Here is a 21,535-nt window from a genome sequence, read left to right on the forward strand (position 1 = left end):
GAATGATATAGAACATACATCTAAAAATGTGAGATCGATATGTCACTCGTTTTAAATGACGCTGAAGCACAGAACTACGTTCAGTCTGCGTTGCTAACAATGGTATTCAGAGTAAGATAATAAAGATCACTTCGAATAGAGTATGTGTCTTTTCATATCAAATAACATGATGTTTATTTCATCTCGTTACCTGCGCCACTCGGGTAAACATCAGCTTTGTCAGGTCACTCGATGAGTGAGTGAGTTGGGTATCCACTACGCTTTGAACAGTATTCCAGTTTTATATATATCATATATATGGGCGGAAAGCCCGAAGTGATGCATGCCACACTTTGGTGGAACCAACGTGCTGGCAAATCAATAAACTTAATCACAGGTTTGTAGCGTGCCCAAGGGACTCAACTCTTCACAGCGGTTTGCGACGCTTTAGACGACCGCGCCACCCGTGATGATTTTGGACAAGAAACTACATTTTTTCTCAATACAGTATCGTAAAACTCGTAACCAAGACATTATTCATCAACAAATAGTAAGCTTTTTTGTACAATGAACTAGTTGTCCAGATTAATCAGATTAATTATAAATGTAGACCATGCCGTTAATCGGTATGACGAGCTAATTATTGATGCTGTATGAATGATGATTGTATGCCAAATCACCGACAGAACTACGTTTCCGTTTTCAAGCAAACCATGAATCGCTCAAACGCCTTCAAACCTGACAACTGAGCAAACAAAGTTGGTAGTCAGTTGATAACGTATCGCTGACGTCACAGCTTGTCCTTCATATCGACACCATTCATACTCGGAGAATTCGCCATTACATTGAGCACCCGAGTTTGTTGGATGTACAGGTAGCTGGCGTTTGCATTTAAACAAATGTTGGGGATATACAAAACTGTAGCCGTCCTTCTCGGTACCCTGTCGTCATTACTAGCCGTACAGGCTAGTACAGGTAATTGTTTACGATTCTACGTGTAGATATTGACACAAGGTTGCCAAAGACGGACATTTATAATTACCCGTTTTGAAAACAGAAATATGAGGAATATGCCGTTGAATTCATTTTGTCCAGATTCAACTTTCTGTTCAATCTCCGTTTACGTTTATCATTATGTCATAAAAAGGGAATTCTATAAAAATTGTTCCTTAATCCTTACATTTAGTTTTCACTGGAGTCGGCACTGACCTGATAACATGATTTATCATATAATGGGTAGGTTTCTCGGCAGGATAAAGCCAACGGATAAAAATAATATCCGTTGGGGTGATATGCGGATAGAGATGCAAATATCAAAGGTCAAGTAGAGACTACTTTCACTGTTTATAAACAAACATGGCGTCGCCCTCGTCATTCGGCGATCGAGTCAGAATTAACCATCGGGAATCTGGATAAACTACAGGGATAATTGCTATCGCTATCAAAAGAACAGTCTAATATAGTGAAAATCAGTGTCTAACTGTGACGTAGCCAAGGCATTTTATAAGTTTGGGCAACTTTAGAGATATAAATTTCGAAACAATTTTGCGAGGGAGGCCTAGCCAAGCGGGATCAGTAGCCATATATCTGTGCTTGTAGACCTTTGCGGCTTGAAACCTTCACCACAAATTAAAATAGTTGGATTTGGCCGAAATATGTTTGAATTGTTACCTTGTATCCTTTTGTCGCTGTGTGTACATCTGACTACACTTCTTATCGTTATGACAGGACAGACCGACTGTCAACGACGTCTGACCGTGGCCGTGATGTCTCATAGACTAGGGTTAGAGTAGCTTCCCTTTGACAAAGGGCAGTTACTCTAGCGGACAGACCGATGGATTGCCGCGAAAGGCAATTAAAAACAATTGTTGTTTTGCGTATATGTTGCTTCGCCACTGTATAAGAAACAGATTTCAGTTAGAACTATATTGGCTACTGTCCCTGTCCGACTGACACGCCACTTACGCTGTGACGTAATATATATTAATGCGTGCATTCCAGGAAAACTCGCAATGTTTCGGTAATGTATGTGAGAGAGGGAAAGCGATTTTAAAGCACAGAATTAAATAATGACATCATATGATAAAGAAGTTATCACGCTTGTGTGTTTGGGGATGGTAAATATCCTGTATTAGGAATAAACACGATGTATTTAGCTCGCCAAGGCTCGCTAAATACAATGATTATTCCTAATGCAGGATATTTACCATCCCCAAACACACTCGCGTGATAACCTCTATTTCTCTGTATAAACAGAATCAGTTGCAGTGCCCAGATGTAAATATCCCTACTGTGCCGAAATGCCTCAAGAAACTACTTGTCAAGTTATACATTGGTACACTGAATGCTCATAGGAGTTCCCTATACTTTGGACTTGTCAAGCTTTACTCACTGGTACAACTAAAGAGTGTGTACAGAACACCAAGGTTTCCTAAGTATAAAAAAATGAAAGGGTTAACAGACAACGTTTTGACAAGTGCCTTTTTTTGGTCCACAGGATGTACAAAATTATAGATTCTGGACTATCAGAAAGTTGTTATCAGATACATTTTATCTGACTGAAAACTAGATTTTGTACACTTTAACACATGCACGTCATTGTATACCTTAGGCTATACTGTGTCATAGATTAGACACTGTTAGAAACAGTTCAAAGGTGTATATAATATATATAAAGGGCAAGACATGTACACTTTTATACTAGCTTTAAATAGTTGTCATAATTATGACATTTGACATTTTACAGATCGCCCAAAGCCCATATACCAGTAAATACCAGTACACGTTAATCGGTAACTAAACCAATATGGAAGTAAGGTATGATAAATAAGTACATATGCCTATAAAAATACAAAACTCTTTTCATAACAGTGAGGAACGTCTGCAAACACCCGAGTTCCTCGTGCGAATATCATAAGCTTTCGTTCTATTTCTCGTCCATTTCACATGCATGTTTGTATGCGTAATTAAATATCTTTACAGGCAGACGTTTCGAGGAAATCACACTTACAGGGGGAGCTGTAAACATTACATCGCCAGGATTTCCCAAACATTATGGCGCGTAAGCATCAAGTGTTTTGGTCAAAAGCATGTGTTCTCTTTCTGGTGCAATACAAGTAGTTATGTAAAACGGGAGTCCAACATAAGATGTACATAGAAATGCTTAATACATATTATAATATTATATGAAAATTCGGATGCTAATTATATAACTGAGTGTGGATATTGTTATATATATGGACCAATCAGATATCTATTATGTATAAATGAGACCACCTTTCATAGAAATGCACTTGCATTGATCATAAGGTGGTAATGTTTATACACTGTAAATATATGTCGGCAACCAAACCACTATGTCAACAGCATATATGTAAGAACTTCACCGGAAGCTGAGAATTAAACACGAATACAATTCGGTCTGTTTTCCGAGGTAAAACATGTCCAATCCATCAGTGATGTTGAGTTATCATTTATTTAAACTAAATTATTACATTATTATATTACTCAGTAACAAACCCATAATGTCTTACGCGATCTGGAAGCATTTAAATAATATTGATAATTGTTTATTTCAGTAACTTAACATATGCATGGAGGATACATGCTTCGAGCATCGACCGTCGAGTGGGCGTTGACATTGTATACTTTGCCTTGGAATCGTCCCGTCATTGTCAATACGACAGGCTGTCCTTCTACGATGGTAAGCACAACAATTTCTAAAATACTCTAAACGTGATACCATGATCTGGAGATTGGAAGCTACAATTTGTGGAGATTTGAAGAAGGTATTTCCATAAGGATGAGCATGTTTTGCGTGTTTCGCAAAAAGGGTAAGCATGCCTAACCCTGAGGGTAAAGATGACGATTGGCCAATTTACATTAGTAATGTATACTCACACTAATCTTGCAGATTTCATACAAGCTTCTGCACGATTGTTAAGATTACTAGTACTGTCTTAGATATAATTTTCAATTAATAATAGATGCACAATGTAATTATAATAAAAAGAAAACATGCGTGTATGCGTGTGCCTGTCTGGACGAAACTATCAGACATAAATGTTATCATTGAGATGTTTTTGTCACCAGGACCAGACAATTCAACTGGACCCCTGTTCCAATTTTGTGGCACAAACACAGACCCACGCAGTTTCCTCAGTAGCGGAGATAGCATGTACATACAGTTTACCTCTGATTCCTTCGTGAATGAAGAAGGGTTTCGAATCGTCGTCATTGACTTTGAAAGTGAGTATACGTGAATGGTGGCAACCGTTAATAAGTTTTCGGAATGCGAATTCTACCGAACAGATACAAAGGTCATAATGAAAATGAAATGTGAATAGCTTCAATGTGTTTTGCATGTCTCAATACTCTCTAGGCAGTTAAGAAGATTTAAATCGCGTTTTGTAGCTAGTGTGTGACCACCGCTACATCTGCAAAATAGAACAAAGTAAAGTGTTTCTTTGGGTTTCCACAAAACCCAGGGCTCAAAAGATGTATTACCTCGTCTAAACCGACCGATTCACACAACCTCATGGCCATAATGTGTAGCTACTCACATGTACTATAGTTTGACATACTTCACAATGGGTATAGCAAAAATATGTAAAGCCACACATAAAGTTTTAGACACCCGGGGACTGTGACATGGATATTCATTGTAATACTATATACAGAAATTTTCTTTTTTCACAAAAAACACTCGTTTGAAAGATGCTTACCCGATGTATTTACCAGTTATCAAGTTAGTTTCAGGAAAATCAAAGTTTAGACTTCCTTGTAGAAATAAACTTAACCATGAAATATGTTTCCTTAGGTATCCACCCAATCTACCTTTATGTTGAAAGCTGTTGTTTTTGCAGAATGCGGCGGAACGCTGACAGCAACATCAAAAGTGGCAAACATCACCTCCCCGGGGTATCCTTACACCTACTTTAAGTATGTTCTTGACATTGCTCTACCACAAACTATTTCTGAAATTAGCAACTTCATTATTACTAAGTGCAGACTCAATTCAGCAGTTCCGAAGAGGAACTGTACACTTGCGACCTCAAATTACTGAAGTAAACCTTAAACAAGAAGCTTGAGGATGAAATTCGCCCATTGCCGCTGTCGAATTTCTGGTAATTGCCTAAATTCGAATTTAGATTCTGTTATTTTCAGGAAACTACACTGTAAGATACTTGTTTATTTCTATAACACAAATCGGAACACGATATTGCCTATAAATTAAACGAGGCTTTAACTGAACCTTACACTATAAAATTAGGTTGTTTTATATTAGTATTGTTTCAAAGAAACACCGACTGTTGTGTGCAATGGGATGTATATGACCTGCAGTCCATTCTTAATAATGTACTTTTTTGCAATGAACTTTAAAGCATGAGATCTTTTTACATAGTTTCACCCTACATCTAATCTTAAAGGGGAACATGCAATACTCAAAACTATTATTTCAGTGGTCTTAACTGCACGTGGATCATTACATCGGAAAATGAAAACGACACAGTTGGACTGACAACTCTTCATTCAGATATTGAGGCCTCTCCCTCACATGCCTGCTTTGATGTCCTGAGTGTGTATAACGGAAATACAACTGAAGGTACATATATGTATATGTATACATGTACCTGGCATGTACAACAACGAGCATTTTCATAATTACAGCATAGTAATCCTTTAGATTCAGGGTCAGAGAAGTTCTCTGGTAATCTGTGATTATATTTTTCTTATTAATCATATTATTATTTTTTCTTCTTATTATTATTTTAATAATCTACTAATTGGTTGTCAGGATGTTAGGCAGGAACTTATCTGATGTCGTGCTCGTGATATCAACAGTTGAGTTTTCTGTCACAGACACGATTATTTACAGCTGGAAACATTGTTAGTGGGGCATTTGGCAACATTTACTCACTCACATACTTAGGTCATTATACAAAAAGTATAATAAACACACAGGCATAGTTTATTTAAATTGATCCAAACAGAATTGACTTCTTTTTGCAACAGATAATAACGGCTGATAATGTAGTAACGAAGAAAATATTTTTAGGACTGGCGAGGAAGCGTAAACCCATTGAATGTGGAAAATGTCTTATCATGAGCATTCTGTATATGGATGCGAGAGTGTGGACATGGAAACATTTATGCAGTGTAGGTTTATATTAGTCTATCACTACAGTGTGAATACTAGTATCAGATCACCTTTTCTTTTTATATATAAGGATAGATATACCAAGGGTGAGTTTAACATTTTTAATGTTTCAGCTGATCAATATCTTGGACAATCCTGTTCTAACCAGAGGCCAAGATACCAAAGTTCGAAGAATTCGCTGTTGGTTCAGTTCACCACCGATGGGAGCACAACTAAGCAAGGCTTTATGCTACAATATGTTGCACGAAAAGGTATTTGATTGACAACTACATTTGTAATTGTACCTACGTGTACCTACCCTATCAGAGTAATATTTCTCTGGATACGTTTTGATATCAAAGATTTATATATTATAAATGATCTGAAAATCGGATAAGTAAAGGTATCAGATAATAATGACGAATATGGAAGATAATATAAATATGTACTTCACAATATGTATAGACGTGCTGATGAGCCAACATTCCAACATACTTCTCCACAAAATAATGTTCTGTCAACCTATGGCTTATCACCAACGAGACGGGGTTGTCATGTCCTCGACAAGACCCAATTGTAATGTACGGGCCGATATACATGCTTCTATGCTATGGCTTGCCATTGTTGTTGACATTAATCTTGATACGTCTGTCAATCGGAGCAAGTGTGATTCACGTTTCTATGCAAATATCAATTATATTAAGTCATTATACAATACCGGTTGTTTGTTTATTAGGTATTTCATTCAAATAGTATGAATGGTTAATGGAAATGTGTCTCACATTGCAAGATTACAAGATATGGACACACACTGATCAGGCAATAGTCCATTGTTCAGTTTGCATCACTTTAAAGACGAGTTCAGAATTAACATTACCAACATGGACATTGATGCTTTAGTTCTGAATCACAAACAATAAATGGATCTCTGCGTATATATTTATAGTCACGAACCTGTTTGGATATTCATATTTCATTGTATTTTATGTAATGGAGTATGATAACGACAGAATATCGAAATTATGTGAAATTAATCAAATACATTTGGCATTGCTACAGAGGGCGACTGCAATAATACGTATTTGGTGTATTTCACACCCATCATCATTCTGTCACCTGGATACCCCGACTCTTATGACAGGTATGTTAAATCACATATTCTACTACCCGTATACAGGAAAACCTTGTCATTCGTATAGCACGTTCGGATCAACAGAGTTTTGGATAAACGAATCAATTCACGTAATATCGCATCTTTAAACATCTAGACAGTTATCAAGAATTCAAATAAACATGGTTTCATGGTATCATGACATTTTATTTTATTTTATTTTATGTGACGAACCCTCTCATCCGCAGAGTATTCAAGGAAAGGATTGTATTCATATATGACTAACGTGCCAATTAGTCTTTGTTTGATGCCGTAATCCTAAGGATAATAAGCACAACGTCACATTAAGAGTGAATAACCTATGAGATGCGAATTATGTTTTTTCCGATGAATCAATAATGATCATTACTTTTGAAAATGCTTATTCTACGAGGGACTCATAAATATAATTGATTCCGAGTTGGGTGTAATTTAACTATTACAGTAGTCTTATTTCTGACTTGTTTGGGCTTCCTCCCTCATTAAGCCGATTCGACACTAAACAGCGCAATAACCAAGTACTTTCACTCACTGTCAGAACTAATGCATATCACTGAAGAGTGATGTTTACTATTAATTCTGCGAAGTATACATTCGGGACATCGTCTTACATGGTTTCCAGATTCGACCTGATACGTTTCTGGATTTGTCAGCATCATTACCGTGTACTAAAACCTGCATCACTTTGGGATTCCATCCTACAATGTTCGATATAAATGAAATTATATTCAAAACTTACTCACGCTTTCACAAAACCCCTGTCGCATAGAATGACCATAATCCTTAATACAATCGAGGAAGGACTTTCTTTAGATTCACAGAAAGAATTTGACACGAGTGGGATTAATACAAAATTGATTCTAAAAAGCAAAGGATTTGCTTGAATTGTAGCAATCTAAGAAAGAACCAATTTATTCTGTCAAATTATATGATTTTTACACCACTGTCCCCATTGACAAACTTGAGGAAAATGTTAATTCCATAGGCCAATGAACATCACGTGATGACCACGAGTTTGGTCTCTATCTACAAATGTTCAGGACACATTGTCAAAGATGAAAGCAAATATCATCCGATATTTACCATTAAAACAATATGTGAAATGCTGGACCTCATAGAACATCTATGTGAAATCTCGGGGTGAGACATTTTGGCAAGAAGTAGGTATCCCTATAGGTACAAATTCAACCCCCTCCTTCTCATCTGTTTCTTTGTGAAGATTTGTGCATATGAAACAGAATTTCAGCAGTTTAAGTTACATTTGAGCTTCAGGTACATCGATGTCCCGATATCGTTCAGTAACGGTCAAATAGCCAGTTCTCTTACACTAATTTACCTTACCCATCTGAACTCGAAACACAGAGACCGGTGAAACCACATAATCTGCTTCATATTTTGATATATGCATAAGGATTCAGAGTGACAAAAAAAACTGTCTACAAAACAGAAGGACACGAGGGATGAATTCAACTTTCCAAAAGCAAACTAACCCTTAATGTCGAACATTATTCCAGAAGCTCCAGCCTACGTGTTCTAATTTTCACAACTGTTGAAGACTAGTACAATCGAGCATGCTCTTTCTTCGAAGATTTCTAAGAACACCTTATAAGTTTTGCTCAAACATTGTTTGTCAAAATCCAAGGCCTAAGCAAAGCGTTCAAAATGTTTATGGCAGACACGTGGAGAACATTTTTTTCAAATTTGACTTATCTATGGCCAACATGATGTCCAATATAATGTTATATTTTTACTTGTGCCGTATGTTCTAGTGTTTTTTTCATGGTTAAATTACTTTACTTTGTTTGTGTCTGTGACGGTGGGGAAGGATGTGCTCACCTATCTGCGAACCCCTGGTAACATCACTATATTATTGTGATTCCAAAGTATATGCTTTTGATATAATCGTATTCGCGCAGTGGAGATTTGTTTAAGATTGTGGAGAGAGTTTTGTTTAAATCCACATCAGCACATTCCTGTAAAGTCACGCCAAATGGAATCTGTGAGAGACATTTTGTACTCTACGTTTAAGTGTGTTTTGTTAAGACTTGAATCTATAACGTTTACCATTGTTTCAGGAACTTGAAATGCGTCATAGAACTGGCCGATATCGGACATTCAATGGCAGGAAACTTGAAACTAGACATCCTCAACTCTGATTTAGATGGCGCGTACCCGCACTGCGATAATGACTCAGTTACACTTTATCAAGGTATGTGACAGAATTTCACAAACAAGAGATCTTGACCTGGCTGTGGTCTACATACTGACAAATATATCATTGTAGCCAAGGTAAAAACAGGCTAATCTTTCCTCTTCTCTCAAAGGCAAACATGACTGATCATTATTGCAGCAGGAAGAAAAAAAAATCTACATCAAATAATAATAAGAAATGTAAGTTCCTCTCACATTTGTAAGGCGTATGGGGGTTGGAAAGTGACGAATAGTTGAGTGTTACCCCATTGAAACATCATCGAATTTGCCATTGACAAGTTGTTAGTTGAAAACACAATTAGAAGTCCACGTCACCATAATCATAATCTTCAATAAAAGTATTCGATGACATCTACGTTTACCATTGAGTATACAACATTTCTAGGAATTGCTTCGACCTGCGTCACTTTCCTCTCATATTTAACCATTAAATAACTTAAATAGTGTCCAAAGAAGCGTCAAGTTAACACCCACTCATTAGATTATAGTTGGGTGAATCGTGTCAGAGATAAATGCGCGTATTTCACAAAAATATCTTGCACAGACTTTAGGTTGATGGAAGATTTCTAATATACCCACCACAAAAACATATCAACAAAAATTACTTTTTTCTGCATAACGTTTTCATCATCGCAATTTGCAACTCTGTAATGTGTGCACCGAAGTATACCAAAGTGGCAGACAAATTCACTGTACAATTAAGGTGCGAGGAATGACGAAGCTATCAACAAAATAATCTCTGTTGCGTATTATTTTGTGAGAAGAATATGTGTTCTAGGTGGAAGTCGCATTGGAGAGTTTTGTGGTGATTCTTCAATAACCTCAATTGGTCCGTACTACTCCAATGGAATGGTTATGAAAATGGTATTCAAAACCAACGATGACACTAGTGGTCGGGGCTTTCGAATCCGAGCTTCACACAGTGTACGGAAAGGTAGGTAAAGAAATCTAGATAACAAAACTAAAACTAAACAAAACTGAAACATCACCCGAAATTGAGGTAAATATAGGTAAATCAGCACCTGGCACGGACACAATCTTCGGATTTTAGGACATCACAAGAGACACAGCTATGTGTTTTGTATATTGCACAGCCTTCTGACATAATACGATTGAATACGTCAATGTTTCAGTTGTACCGACCCTGTCAAAGGACTGTGGCTCTCAGTTCCTTAATGCAACCACACATCCACAACACTTACAGTCCCCTGGATACCCTGTACGGTATCCAAGGTAAGTAATTACCTACAACATGCGTGCGTATGTGTGTATAAGTGCGTGATTGCATGAGTGCATGTGTGCGTGCGTGAATGCTTGCAGAATCAAAGTACGATTCCTTCAGTCTACATTGGACAAAACGTATCTACACAATCAAGACATAATTGTCATGATGATTAATGTTGTTGTACATATATCATCACGTGACATCTTATTTCTTTTTCATTTTGCGATTTTAAACAAAATGAATTAATAGAATAGAGAATACAGAAGTGGAAATCCATAAGTCAACTGTGTCTTCACCTACATGTTGCAGCAATGAAGAATGTTTGTGGACAATTACGGCTTCTAATCCTAATATGATGGTGCGCATCAACGTCATTGACTCGGATATATACTCTACAGATAGAAGTTACGTAAATTGCAAATTTGACCGTGTTACGGCTTACGACGGTGAGTTACAAACACTATTTGATGGTATATCTATGTGTATCACTTTCAAAACAAAACCTTTACAGTTCAATACGAGTCTGTTGTGAAAATGCAATGGAGAGAAAACGTTACATAGTGATGCGTACTTTCTGCATCTCTATGATCCACTGTGTTCATCTATACCCACTTAGTCCAGAAACATCAAAATTGCAATAATTGTTAATGTGCATTTTGATAAATATGGTGTTATAACTCATTTTTTGACAACGTTCAGATTTATCCGGCTCCAACGGCACACAGCGATCTTACGGACAGATTCTATGCCGACATGATTAACTATCAGACTTATCTAGTTCTTTGTTTACAAGTACTTTCGAGTATGGCAATTTCAAAAATGAAATAAATATATGGGGTAAAGATATTTAGAAATTCATTCTTTCTTTTCGAATTCCATGTGTGTGGCGGGAAATTCATACAGTTGTCCTGATCATTATGAAACCTACATATTTACAAAAGTGATCTTTAAATTTGGCATTCAAATCTAAAAGAACAAGCTTGTCTGACTTGACATTATGATACACATAAGTTTGAGCTCTTTCCTGACCAATTTGTCTGGTTTCCACGTGTGATGTTGATATTTTGCACCAGTAAGTTTATTGTGACATAAACCAACAAAATAAGCATTCTTGAACTGGCCAACTGTATATTTGACTTGAATACTTTTCGTTAATGAATGTCTTTCTTGTTAGATTCCAGATCCGCGCTCATTATAACAAACTATTACATTTTCCTCTTGGTTTAAGTAAAGCATCACGTGAGACTTTCCTCTTAGCGCTAAACCCACTCACTCTCTCATTTGCAGTTGCAGTTTGCTTGTGCTACATTGCCACAATCATTCATTCCAGGACCTTCGATCTTTAATGACACGTTATTATTCTGGTGCGGCCAATCACGACCGACTCTTCAAAGCAGTGGATCAGCTATAACAGTTCAGTTCCATACATATTTGTTTGGACATCAGAGAGGTTTCAAGTTGGCCTATTTGGAAACGAATGGTATTTACGTTTTTATAATTTTTAACTTTAAAGTTGTCAAATGGACGAACAACTCAAATTTCCGTAACTATATACAACATAGCACACAGAGTGAAAGGCGTTTTAAAAGTCAAGCGCATGGATGGAGCAGCTGCCTGAGACGCCGGATTTTGCTTGCAGAATTAGGCGCCTTAGTCGTGACAGACTCTGCTAGTGACGGTTACGAATTCCAAATTAGCCGTTATTTTGAAACTTGAGTGTGTCAGCACCACAACCGTGCTCGTTGGTTTCCACAAAGCAAATGTTTACGACCTGCTTCGATATATATGTGATATAAATGAAATAATGTCCATTCAATGGAGTTGGTTCCAAATGAATTAACTAAATCTATTTCAGAACCATATACTTGCGGAGGGACATTGAATATTACTACGACTGACTATACAACCTTGACATCGCCTAACTATCCTGGGCCATACCCAAAGTAAGAAAATGTATATAAACTTGCCAGTAATGACAGGCAGCATTTGCACATACGAAAATTATACTCAGTGTTCGATAGGGATTATCGTATGGGGACATGTGGGGACTGTAATTGATGAAATTTAAATATATAGCTTGTTAAAATATTTTTAGAAATGAACACATGAATATAAAAACACAATGTCATTTAGAAAATGGTCAAATGTAACAAATGCTATACTTGGGATAATACTTTCTGAGTAAAGTACAGCTTTTCGTACTTATGGGGGTTGAGTCCCGTCCGGGAGTTGAAACTTTTAATTTCAACTCGGGTCCATAAGTCATGTAATTCACATTCAGTTCAGTTATCAAAAACTCTAACAGGCGATATAGAAAATATTCCAACTTACTTCCCCCAGATAAACAACAATTAACAGTAACTTCTTTGCTCACCAAAGACAGAGAGATTAAGCAGCTTTATCCTAAAAATATAATCACAAAATAGAGAAATTCAATCAGCGGCAGTGGGTAGATAATATTCACTAGTGCTAGTCAACGGTACTAGTTATAGTCAGCTCGTTGCAATACCTGTTCAAGTTGTATCACCTGATTCATGAACCCCACGAGTCCATCACAAAGATGATTAATAAAGTTTTAATGTCTACTGATATTGCGAAGATTAGCAAAAGATAAGCAACTTAAACAACTTTGTAAGGCACACAAGGAAAGGCACACAGAGCACTCAAAACGTTTCTTCGTATGTTTTGTACTGCTGTTATGTACTAGTTTTGTTAGATAAAATGTGTTTGATCAGTAAATTGGATAACTAAATAATGGAAAAAATAGACTGTGTAACAAACAAAGTTATGCTGAAAGAAGCGACAAAACTATTTCACCATTCCAGCTAAATCATGAGCGTGTGTTTACGAATGTTCGCGAAACGTTTAGCATATACTGCCCCACTGGTGGCATCCATCACACACATGCAAAGGCAAATCATGATCAATTGTACAAATGAAAATCACGGGAAAACATGGCCATATTAAAGGTTATTATATAAGTAATTGTATGTGCAAAGCAACGGATCAGCAAGTAGGGGGCACAACTGATGCCCAAGAGGATGCCTACTTCCTTTGTACTAATTTCATATATAATGTTGATGTTATACAAGAGGAAGATCAGCTTTTCGTATATTGTTTTCCAAGACCTTAAGACCTTAAGATTAAGATGCAACTTTCTCTACGGTCGCTACATTTTTAGTAACGTTTGAGTATAAACTGTTTTAAAACCATTATCTCAGATGGACATTTTGTGGATATAAAACCACCTGAGGCGATTACATCATGAACTGGTACATCTCTGTTACTTTTATGTTTCCCGGAGTGGCCTGACTAGGATTAAATACACCAGTCTGTCATGATTGTAATTTCAGCCGCCAGGATTGCAACTGGATCATATATGCTCCACCAAACACGAATATTGAAGCTAAAGTCAGAAACACACTGATTGAATCAACATCCCAATGCTCTTACGATTACCTGGAAATATGCGACGGTAATTATGATTGTAATTGTATATTTTGACATGTTCTATTTCTTATACTCCAATATATAAAACGAGTAATTGGAACAAAACAGTGTAAACACAATATGATTAAATGGAAGCAGCAGCACATTAAACGAAAATACATCCTTTTTCATCATTTCGACGGATTTCAAGATTGTGCCATGTGGTTAAAGCATTATCTGAGGAGTGTACTGCAATTTGAAGTCTTGCTTTCCTTCGGTCTCATTCGTGATTCGTCCGATTATGTTTTTCTTGGTTAGTGAACGATGGGCTCATGAGTTTCATTAATGTGACGTCTATTTGAGGCTTTTCAGCCGACGGTGTGCAAAGCTTGGTGTTATTACGATTCGAAGCAGCGTTAAATAGTATGCTTTATGATATTATTCAGATGATTGGTATTGCAATAGCTGACTTAACACGTTTGTATGCACAGGCATGAGATCCAGTGTATCGGACCCAGGGAGGTACTGTGGGGATGACAGCACTGACTACATCAGTTCCGGTCACATCATCAGCGTCAGGTTCCACTCTGACTCTTCGACTAGATACAAAGGATTTCAAATGCTTCTCAAGGCGGGACACTTCAGTGGTACGAAACGTGGATGCGCAATTCCAACATTGGAAACATAAGATGTTGTATACACGTTTTGCAGTACATGTGACATGGCAGTGTTCGGCCCTGACGAGTACTGACTCTTTCCTGCGCATGTATACTCTAAGGCAAAGTAACCGCGGACATGTTCTTGTATATTACACTCTGCGATTTAGAACATGTTCAATACGACTCTCTTGTTATCAAAAGGAATTTTAAGTGCACGTAGCTGAAATGGATACAAAATGTTTCCAGGGATCTTTTCTTTTGATATTAAGATTTGAAAATTGACACAAATTTCAATTTGAACAAAAACTTTGTGAATACAAGATATGATGAATTGTCTGGCTGTCTTCATTCATAGTAGGTATATACAGCCGAGTAAAATGACAGAAAGTTGAGCTGTGACTATCTTTGTCACCCCATTATGAAATAGGATACTGTGGCCTCTCTCTCGAATTAGGATACTGATCCTAGTCAAATGTGATACAGTTTGTATCATTAAAGTGTGTACATGGATACACGATCGTGTCTTATTTCATTTCAGGTTCAGCGACGGAGGAGCTTTCAGCCTCCTATAGCAACGAATACATATATTCTCCTAATTACCCATTTAATTACCCGAGGTAAGTACTTGTATTCGACTTCCATGAAGAAATCTCTGCCAAAAGAAGCGTCCATTGTACGCTTCCGACTATCGATTCCGACCATGCTAAAATATGAAAGACATAAATCAATATCGGGTCAATATGTCCTAAAAAGCACATACAAATACTCTTTGCTTTGAGGATGTCACAAGGTGTGACAACGTTGGAAAGTAATAATTGCAAATCGCACTATCGTATGTTAATACTGATGCGTATATTAAGAAGTAGAAGAAGAAGATGAACAACAAGAACGACGAAGATGACAACACAATGATAATGATAAAAATGTAGTTTATATTCATAAAATCCATAGTCAGAACAATCACCGGTTATCTGTCCTAACTATTACATACACGTCATAGTTATTTTGTAAATGTTATGAAGTCGAAAGTAAAAATAGAATAAATTAATGTTCATCATTTGTGATAGGTTCACATATCGTCTGCGTTCACTGTTTTGACAGTTCGTACAATAACAATTCGTGTATGTTCTTTATTCAAGTAACACTGAGTCCAGCTGGAAGATCACGGCGGACGAATACTACAGTGTCCTGATCAACGTAATGGAATCAAGACTCCAAAACTCGTATAACTGTCTTGAAGATTACATGGAGGCGTTCGATGGTTAGTTGAATGATATTTGTTCACAATATTCTTTGTGTTGCAAACTGCATGCAATGTGTGCGTGCGTGTGTGTGTGCGCGCGCCAATGTGTGTTCCATAGATGTATCTACCAGTTTCCTTGGCCACTATTGTCCTGTTTTGAGATTATGAATGACACTAAATGACACTTATGCAACTCCCTGATACGACCGAAGGACTTTAAGAACAATTGCCTGCATCTTTCGAAGAAAACATAATATATTTGGTCTTTGAAAGGTTCGGACCCTTTCGCCCCCTCACTTGGTCGCTGGTGTGGAAAAAGTGAACCAGTGAAAACAAGTTCTGGATCTTTTATGTTCCTGAAATTCAAGTCAGATTCATCTGGTGTTGATCGTGGCTTCAAGATCAAGTATACCAACAAATATAATTATAAATCACCAGGTAAGTTTGGTACTATCTGAACTTAATTATCCATTTATCTGAACTTGGAGAAAGGCATTTACAAGAAATGAGTTAGTAAGTAACTATACATTGGTGCTTTGGGGGTGGAGGGTTCAGTAACGTAAACATCTAGATCTCACGTCTACGAAGAGTTCAAATGGCATCATACAGCTCTTGCTCGAAAGTTGTTTGATCGGGGTTGCAGCATGTCGGGCCTCAGTGGGGCGTTCAAATGGCTTTGTTGCATACATTATGAGGACATGTCCAAGTTTGATGCTTCTGCGGTCAACGTGGTACCCTATTGTGACTTGTGCCATGGTTCCAGTGATTGTTTGAGTGTTTGTTCTTTGCTACATGCATACTAATTTCGAATAATTAAGAATCAAACACTAATCTGCGTAGATCGCCTGAAGGATCACTTTTGGAAGTTTCTTTTTCTTGAAAGAAGAACATATTTGTGCATTCATGTCATGTCAATCTTTGTTGCACAGGTATGAATGATAAGGTTCCTCTGTTTTACTGTCTCCTACTTGTTTCAACGAGAGAGGGAGTCTGAAAGTAGTATGATATAACCAGACATCGTTTGTATCTAATACAATTGAAGGGAGACAACTTAATTAATGATTTCCGTCCATTTGTTTGTAATTTTTGAACATGAAAGATCGATAAAGGTTATTCTGTACAAATGTTTTGTTAAATTACTTGTATATGGGCATGTAAATGTGCATGTGCAAAAACCTTCACAGTATCAATTTCATTGGTGCCAAATATATGAATAACGTTAGATATTTCAACTTGTCCTAGATAAACAAACAAAAATCGTAACATTACTCGAATTTCTTTACTTCAACGTTTTTCTTATTAAAATAGATTTAAGTCTGTCAACAATGTTTCACTCTGGGAGGAAATCTCAAAATAACGAATAAAAAATATTAATTAATTTTGTTATGGAGGGACTGGGATGCTGAAGGTACATCATGGCATGAATAAGCAAGTATGTACATGATCATGATACTAGTAGTTGATTATTTCAACCATTACATCTCAGGAGAGTTCTGACCTTCACAAACCATGATTAATACTGATAGGACCTAATCACTTAAAAATCAACAATGTTGCTTTCATAAAATGAAATTGTATGAGAGAATTCATATGTGGTAAACAGCGCATATATTAATTGGGTAAATCTTATTTGATTACAAAATATTTGATTGCCACTTTGGTGAAACCACCCAGCACGGATGTGGTGCTGTCAAACCAAGAATGATACCATGGTGAATATGAGAATCGGACCCGCAATCATCGGAAGGGAATAGACGTAACCCTGCACCGTACCTCTGGCGCTTGTGATGACTTGGTGCATTTACCAAACAATAAATGATCTGATGTGAGTTTTTATCATCTAATTTTAGAGATTTGGGTTCTGAGGTTGGATCTATTGTTGAGGGTTTGGGCATGTTTTGGACATGAACTTAACAATGCATTATCCAGTATAATATAATGTGCGTTTATCATCTTATTTTACAGATTTTGATACTAATGTTGGAGCAATTGTTGGGGGTTCAATTGGTGGCACGTTTCTGATGCTACTCATAATATGTGGAATCGCCATGTTCATCTACAAAAAAAGTCGACGCATTCCTACCACCAACGTTCCAGTGTATTATACCGTAGGCCATGTACCACCATCAAGCAATTTTGGCCAAGCACCGATGACCAACACTATGCCCCCAACAACCTTCACTGGACCTCCGTCCTACACAACGTCAGCCCAGGCCGTTGACACGCCTCATTCAGCGTACCTCAATTCCGGAACAGTACCCAACAAATTATAAAGTACCATGTGTACAATCATCATCGATTATCATGTGTATAATAATATCCATACTCTTAATTAAGAATACAATACGGACTAATTCCGTCTCATAAGAGATAACTAAGAAGAGATAGGAGCGATGAAGATGAAGCTGTGGCGAATAACTCCGGGGAATGTATCCTAATAGAAAGAATCTATACACAAGATAATCGATGATAGTATACAGCATGATGTGACATATAAAGAAATGTATTTTTTACCTCATTAAATTTTCAAGTTTTTGTTCAGGAGAATTGAACTTATATGATAATCGCGGCAGTCATCTTAACTCGAATGTACATAGTCCTTTGATGTTTACATTGGTGTACTTAAACGTTGTATAGAACTGTATAATATCAATATTCAGTGATAGTAATGCGCGCATTAATATTTATTACGTCACAGGGTAAGTGATGTTTCAGTCGGACTGTGACAGTAGCCAATATAGTTCCAACTGAACTGTTTCTAATACAGTGGCGAAACAACATATACGCAAAACAACAATTGTTTTTAATTGCCTTTCGCGGCAATCCATCGGTCTGTCCGCTAGAGTAACTGCCATTTGTCAAAGGGAAGCTACCCGTGCCCTAGTCTATGAGACATCACGGCCACGGTCAGACCACGGTCAGACGTTCTTGGCAGTCGGTCTGTCCTGTCATAACTTTAAGAAGTGTAGTCAGATGTACACACAGCGACAAAACGAAACAATGTAAAAATTCAAACATATTTCGGCCAAATCCAACTATTTTAATTTGTGGAGAAGGTTTCAAGCCGCAGAGGTCTACAAGCACAGATATGGCTACTGATCCCGCTTGGCTAGGCCTAGTGCACTCGCCAAATTGTTTCGAAATTTATATCTCCAAAGTTACCAAACTTATAAAATGCCTTAGCTACATCACAGTTAGACACTGATTTTCACTATATAAGACTGTTCTTTTGATAATGAGAGCAATTATCCCTGTAGTTTCTCCAGATTCCCGATGGTTAATTCTGACTCGATCGCCGAATGACGAGGGCAACGCCATGTTTGTTTATAAACAGTGAAAGTAGTCTCTACTTGACCATTGATATTTGCATCTCAATCCGCATATCACCCCAACGGATATCGTTTTTATCCGTTGGCTTTATCCTGCCGAGAAACCTACCCATTATATGATAAAATTGAAAAACTCCATAGCTAATTTGCACAAATTTGTCATGTTAAGTCTCCGACCCCTGCAACCATTCAGACGCTGGTATTGTTGGCTGTGACATCTGTGATTGACAAAATGAAGCTGATGTTCCTTAGGAGGATGTGTAGAAGCAACCACAGATATGCCCTAAGGTGTTCTATTTCAAGTGTGCTCAATATATAACAGGCAGTGACAAAAGTAAGTCTGTAACACACGATCTACTCGTTGTGGCAAAGAAGTATGAATAATGGACCACAATTGTTCAATGTTTGAGAAATAACCAGTTTCCATCCAAGGATGTGTGCCAAATACTTCAACCATTGTATAAATTGACTGAAAAATCTGTCCATATATTTGACAGATTGACTAAAAAGTATTAAGAAGTTCAAACGGACTTACAAACATCACAATAGACCAATTATGCCAGAAATAGAAATAAAACAATAGATTCACTTTCGCTTTCTTGTTATCCTATCTTTTTTAGTGATTGGGTGATCGGAATGTTTCGAATTCATTATCATAATAAATACATGGACAGATTTTTCAGTCAGTTTCATTTTACACATCACGAGATTCTACACATTGATTGTAACACCTATATACAGCCTGCAGATAAATTTCTTTTCAAATATTTTTCACAAAAGAATGTTTTGTCAAAGTCTTAAGGAGGGGATGTTTTTTGTATGTTTGATAACGTATATGTAGCTAGGAATGTGTTTTAAGTCATAGGACATACTTGCAGCTCTCGGGGTTACTCGAATGTTCTCCTCAACATAATCTCAAATGCAAGTGGAGACACTTGAACCAAGCCGCGGTCGTATAGGTCGCAAAAGTACATTTTAGGAGGGGTGAATGTCACTTTTGATGAAACGCCAGCGTTCTATGAGTGGAAGCGGGCATGGAGGCATGATACGGTAATGCGATATATTAAATACGGTAACCAGCAAAAGTGCTAAAGCCAAACGAACAATAGATCATATGAGATTGTTGACTGTAGTCAAAGGACGAGTCGATCGCTATGTCATCCAGGACTTTCAGGGACAAATCAAGCTGCTGATTCTGTGTTCATTGTACAGTGTGTTGGATGGCATGCCTCCTGAAAGTGACTTGCCTTTGCATGTGTTTGTGACGGCTGTCACCGGTGGGGAAGGATATGCTCAAATTTCCGCGAACATCTGGTATCATCACCATTTGATAGTGTTTCATAAACACATACTCATGATATTGTCAGAATCTTACAATCGACTCTGCATTTAGAAGTGGTTCTTATGAATATGGAATGGGTTTTGTCGCTTTTATTTAGACATTTGTTCTTGTACTCAAAGAATGTGATAGTAATTATTTACAAAATGGTTGATCTTGTGACCAGTCAAATGCGTGTTTCGTATTCCTGTGTTTTTTTGGGGGGTGAACAACTGATCTTATATGTGTTTGTGAAGAGTGCCATCTTTTCGCAAACACCTGGTGTCATCACTACTTGATAGTGATTCATAAACACATACACATAATAATGTCAGAATCGTACAGTCAATAAGATCTAATGATTATGCAATGAATTTGTGTGATGGAATGTTGCTATTCAACTTTCGGATAAGGTTACGCAAAACATGAACGCGCAAAATGTATCTTTTTATGGCTGCCTGTAACATGCTTTTCCAGATAAATGATGGTTTGCTTTACTGTATACGATTTCCGATAACCCACTGGTCTCACGTAGGCATGCCAAAAGTCTGTGTCGATGTTTCTACAGGCAGTCAGCTTCAGACTCGATATTATCAGTGTGTTAATAATACTAGCAGGCTTAATGTAAGTAACACCGTAAAGAGTTATGTATTGCCCTGCATCAGCCAGCTGGACCATTTGTTCTCCGGTCGTATCACCATATGTGAACGTGGGTACGTGTATATGGATATGAAGGTAACACGAGTTGCCTTCCTTAGGATATTTGTGACCAGTTATGGAATACACCTATGGGTTTAACCGAGAAGAAACTAATTATTCAAGATGAGTGACATTGACACATATGCGTTACGCG

At 37.3% G+C, this 21,535-nt stretch overlaps 1 protein-coding gene across 1 annotated transcript; it reads left to right on the plus strand.

Moving 5' to 3' along the window:
• The first annotated feature begins 795 nt into the window (after positions 1 to 795).
• On the plus strand, positions 796 to 18,570 carry LOC139472539 (cubilin-like). The gene is made up of 20 exons (XM_071255014.1): positions 796 to 954; positions 2,962 to 3,040; positions 3,558 to 3,682; positions 4,072 to 4,227; positions 4,845 to 4,920; positions 5,442 to 5,584; positions 6,253 to 6,390; positions 7,178 to 7,259; positions 9,344 to 9,477; positions 10,258 to 10,413; positions 10,613 to 10,712; positions 11,014 to 11,150; positions 12,035 to 12,184; positions 12,560 to 12,647; positions 14,058 to 14,179; positions 14,625 to 14,780; positions 15,331 to 15,409; positions 15,932 to 16,053; positions 16,309 to 16,473; positions 18,001 to 18,570. Exons 1-20 carry the CDS (start codon positions 879 to 881, stop codon positions 18,306 to 18,308), a joined length of 2,592 nt encoding a protein of 863 aa, XP_071111115.1. The 5' UTR covers positions 796 to 878; the 3' UTR covers positions 18,309 to 18,570.
• Positions 18,571 to 21,535: the final 2,965 nt, after the last annotated feature.

The sequence above is a fragment of the Haliotis cracherodii genome, unplaced genomic scaffold (genome assembly GCF_022045235.1).
Source record: "Haliotis cracherodii isolate W230 unplaced genomic scaffold, xgHalCrac1.p SCAF_1, whole genome shotgun sequence".
Lineage (NCBI taxonomy): Eukaryota > Metazoa > Mollusca > Gastropoda > Lepetellida > Haliotidae > Haliotis > Haliotis cracherodii.